Here is a 4,834-nt window from a genome sequence, read left to right on the forward strand (position 1 = left end):
GAGCAACAATAATGTACAGTATGTGGAAAACAATGTTTTTGAACCCTAAACCGCATAAACACATTTCATTACACCAAATACACAAAATAATGTTCTTTTTAGCAACATCATATGACCCCTTTAAAATCAGTTTAGCCTGTCAAAACGCACTTGTCTAAACATGATTAGTACAATTGCTAAAGTATTTATTTACATTGGACTCTAATGTTGTTTAAGCTCAGTAAAGTGTATAAATTCACTTTACATTTACGGAGGAGTAGACATGGCATATCAGACTTAGGACCTACTGGAATACATCTTGTCAACGTCAACATAGACACGAAGCAGGACAGATGACATCATGTAACCAAATGCAGGCCCAATTACTGTAATTGCGAAAAGTATGCCTGTAGAAAAAGATAAAGGTTGATTATTTCTTAAATTAACCACTGTATTATGATAATCAAACCACTGTATATGGAAATCAATGATCAAACAAAACTCAATACTTATTCAAACCTAGGTAGAAGGGAGAATTCCTCTTTTCTGCATAATCATCTATGTAGGAAATCCCAAAAGGTTGTATGGGGACACCGCCAATGCCCAGCAGTAACTGGCCCAGTAGAAGTATTGGATACACTCCGAGGTGAGAATCATGTTTTTCTTGATCACATGTCTGATTAGATTCTTCCTCAGGGTTCAGTGATTGGCAAAGACCTGAACTATTGTCTTTGGTGTCTGTGCAACAAATACATATACAGTAGGTTATTTCAGCTGTTATTTACTTGTAAAAAAACAAAAACAAAACAGTCCTCACTTACTGCTATTGAAGTCTGTATACATGTACTTCTCACTAATGAAGTGAGGTAGGGCTATAAGGAACACCCCCACACTTGCAATCATCGCTCCTATTCCAATACATCTCGGTCGATGCACTCGGCTCCCAAAGAAACTCACAAACACGATAAGAACTGTGTTCCCCACCTTTGTTTAACGACAAAAGACTTACATGCATGATCATATATAATAGGCAAAAAGTTGTCCTTGCTGATGCAGTAACAAATTCATATTTAGACTTTGTGCCTGAATTTGTACTTTAATAATGAAATTATTGCTAACCAGCTGCTAACAACTGCCAAAAACAACTGTGTTTTTCCTTCAGGCGATTCGTGACATCCTGTCATCACCATTCATATAAAGTTAGCATATTGTCCTTGCCTCATTAAAGGCTGCTAGCAGTCCTGATTTCTGACTTGAAAATCCATATCTTTTCTCAATGGTGGTTATGGAGCCTTTCAGATAGCCAGACACCAGGAGCTGAGCAAGCTGTAGCATCCCGTGACACAGTACAAAAAACTGAAACACACACACACACACACACACACACAAGCGCTAAAATTGTAAACACATTCTGTAAATATGCATGGGGGAAAAAGCCAAAAACAACAAACATTCAGTAGGCAAAAAAAATCAATGGAGGTTAGTATTGTTATTTATTGTAAAGATGTTTCATATTTATCTGTTAATTGGTTATAAATGTTCCGGCCAAGCCAAGTTGTTTCCTAGAAAAGTCCATTTCTATGGCTGTACAGCCATTTCAGAGCATAAAAAAACAATTAAAAAAAACAATATAAGGATGTGCAGTGAATACAAGGAAATTACAATTATGCAGGAAATTGTCAGGCCCAATCTGTGGAGACTAATAACGCCAGGGAACTTAACTTAGTTACACTCTCAAAAATACAGATGTATTTCAACAATAACAGGTTCTTAAAAGAAGCTTCCATTGATAAACTTAAATATTAGATAAATGCTTAGATAAGTTTAATGAAATTATTATAGTGTTTATGTTCATTTTTAAAAACTCCATAAACAAACTCCTGAACCTTGACTGACAAATCATGTCACACTGCAGGCAGAGACCCAGCTTCATGTAAATTGTATATATTGCCACAATAAACTAGATTAATGTGTTCTGTTCTACCCGGTCTCATTTTATGAGACTGGGTTGGTTTTGTTAGTTGTTCTGTGTTGTTTTCACAATACCCTTGTGGAAAAGAGGTGTGCTTAATTGTTTTGAATGTGTGTTTGTAGTTTACTTCAAATCTTAAAAGTAAGAATAAAATATAAATAAATAGATAAATAAAAATAATCTGTTCTTGCAAATAATAATACCTAAATAAATGCCACTTAAGCGTAATTAAAGAAAATACACTTTCATTACTCTGTTTTCTAACACAATTAAGTATGCTTTTAAAAAGTACACTTTGTAATAATTTCAAACTAAAAGTTGTACCTTCAAGAACATGTTTTAATCTTTTGTCGTGCTTTAACAAAGTACACTATTTTGATGTGTTGACATACTAAACATACTAAATTACATGCTAACATACTAAAGCACATGTAAAGCATTTGATTTGATTGTAATTTAAACTCCAGTGTGTTTTTCAATTAAATTTAAAGCTAATATATTTTAAATGTACTAAATTGCATCTTCATCATTACAAATTATTAATTACAAAACATTACATGCAATTCACACTTTTTCCTAATGTGGGGAAAGTTGTGTCACTGGACACCTTTATTTGAGAGGTCATATTTCTATGGATATAATTAGGGGTAATATTAGGAATCTTACCTTGATATTGTTAAAGAGACCCATTGATCTGCGAGGTCTTGATGTCTGTGGATTTCCCTGGACTTCAATAGCTGTCATTTCGTGTTACCACAAGATGCAACACATTCTTGGAAAAAATAAAGTCATAGCAATTAATAGTATCTTGCCTTTTCTCAGCAAAATAACTTCCCTTTTTATCTTGCTTTTTAATTTTAATCTAGAAATGTTTAATCTGCAAGCAGTTGCATGCTGTTAACTGCATGCTTTTTAAAACGTACAGGAAATGCTTGTGTTTTTCAGCTAAAATAGCATGATACTTTTATATATTAACATATAGTTGTTAAGGATGCTTTTATGATGACATATGTTTCAGGTTTAGTTCCCAGATGTTTCTTAGGAACTAGGAAAGAAGTTAAACTTACGTCACTATTGAGCAAGACTTTACTCCAAAGGGACCTTTGTCTTTCCAGTTAGTGATTTGTGTTGATTTTGATTCAGTTCTTTCAAATGTTTGAAATCAACACCAAAATAGAAGTATTGAGGAGAGTGTGCCCAGTATCATCCATACATTTTCTATTATAGAGGCTACTCAGGATAAGAATATTTGAACTGAGATAAAATTTTACTTTTTAAAGAACACATTCATTTCTACTTTTTAAGTATTAAAGCACATATAATTTATATTTTGTATACATCCTCAACATTTATGTCCACATCTTGATTAGTATAGCAATGAATTAATAAAACTAAATTTATTTCACAATTATGCCACATTCCAATTAGCATGCCCAAGCGGTTTGAGCAGCTTGAGTTCATGAATTAACAGAAATGTACTTACAGCTTGCTGAGACTGATGAGTTGGAGAAAGTCTACTTTCACTTTCAGGAAGTTAGGTACAATTTAAGAAGTTGGTTGAGCTGGGCGGGCTTTCAGGATTGTGCAATCTCAGCTAGTATTTGGAGGTCATTTCATGTGGAGTTTGTAAAAAGAAAGAAAGAAAGAAAGAAAGAAAGAAAGAAAGAAAGAAAGAAAGAAAGGATTAGAAATGTTCATCTCAATCACTGATTGAGGCCAAGATCTGACACTGTTTGCAAAATGATAAATTTTTCATTGGCAGCATGGTTAACACTGTTTGCAAAATGATGCATTTCTCATAACAATGGTTAATACGAAATGGTTAATATTAAATACAGTAGGAAAGAAACAATAGACGGCACAAAATGTCCTATCAGGAAAACGTTTGGAATAAACAGTTTGAAATTTCAAAACTGACCAACAGATGGAGACAAAGTACAGTTGTAAAACCACACTCTCTGTATATGACAACTCATTCACAAGAAAAAACATGCTGGAAAAGTGTGGTGTTAGATTTTAGATGATATTTAGATTCTATTCTGATATTGGTGGAAAGCCTGGAAACAAATGAGAAAATCTGCTGTAGATCAGGGCCCGTATTTATCAAGCCTCTGAGAATTACTCTCAAGAATGCTGCTAAGAATTGACTTAAGTGTAAAAAAAATATTGGCTCAAAGCTGCGCTTAAAAGTTAGTTATCAAGCATCTCATTCGTAATTTAAGCAAAGTGTAGGACTAAATCTTAAGTGTCAGTCTTAGAGTTGATTCACGACACTTTGCTGTGCCACAAACTTCCACAAATTTTGGATGACGAAATACGCATGGACCAATCACTGAATAGATTTCCTTATTTAAAGGTCCCATATTGTCAAAACTGAAATTTCCTGGCTTTTTTCACGATAACAAGGTCTAGGGGCTATTTAACTACCATATAAGTTTCAAAACAGTCAGTCCACAGTAAAATGCACACAGCCTGCATAAAGTAGCTGTGATTTGTCACGAACCATTGCTGAGCAACGGCAACACGGAAACATGTCGAAAAGGTTAACTTTAACCACGAAACCAGATCGGCCGACCTGTAACGTTACACTCTCACTCAAAGGATGGATGATCTGACAGGATTGTTACTATGAGGTGGATCACATCTAACGTGTATAGTAAAGACAAACTCACCGTGTCTATCTAGTCATGATGAAGATGTATATACATTTCAATTTCAGCAGGCAACTATTTTTACAGCTACATTATTGTTCCAGCCACAATTAATCACAACAATGTATATACAATTACAAATGATTATATATAAATCGTCAGTTTGTTGTTTTACACACATGCACACAAGACATTATTTCATACACGACATAATCGTGAGATGCAAGAAACA

At 34.1% G+C, this 4,834-nt stretch overlaps 1 protein-coding gene across 2 annotated transcripts in view; it reads right to left on the reverse strand.

The window, feature by feature from the left end:
- Positions 1-3,508, reverse strand: part of LOC107723707 (solute carrier organic anion transporter family member 2B1-like) — a 16,944-nt gene extending 13,436 nt beyond the window's left edge. The window contains exons 1-6 of one of the 2 annotated variants that reach the window (XM_016532417.1): positions 3,435-3,508; positions 2,618-2,723; positions 1,198-1,335; positions 801-963; positions 499-717; positions 288-386 (exon numbers count right to left, since the gene is read on the reverse strand). In XM_016532417.1, coding sequence (XP_016387903.1) covers positions 288-386; positions 499-717; positions 801-963; positions 1,198-1,335; positions 2,618-2,695 — 697 coding nt within the window. In that variant the 5' untranslated portion in view covers positions 2,696-2,723; positions 3,435-3,508. Of the gene's footprint in view, positions 1-287; positions 387-498; positions 718-800; positions 964-1,197; positions 1,336-2,617; positions 2,724-3,018; positions 3,192-3,434 lie in introns of those variants that run through there. The other variant, XM_016532419.1, reaches the window with a different exon arrangement.
- Positions 3,509-4,834: the final 1,326 nt, after the last annotated feature.

The sequence above is a fragment of the Sinocyclocheilus rhinocerous genome, unplaced genomic scaffold (assembly GCF_001515625.1).
Source record: "Sinocyclocheilus rhinocerous isolate Xijiao unplaced genomic scaffold, SAMN03320098_v1.1 scaffold4743, whole genome shotgun sequence".
NCBI classification, from domain to species: domain Eukaryota; kingdom Metazoa; phylum Chordata; class Actinopteri; order Cypriniformes; family Cyprinidae; genus Sinocyclocheilus; species Sinocyclocheilus rhinocerous.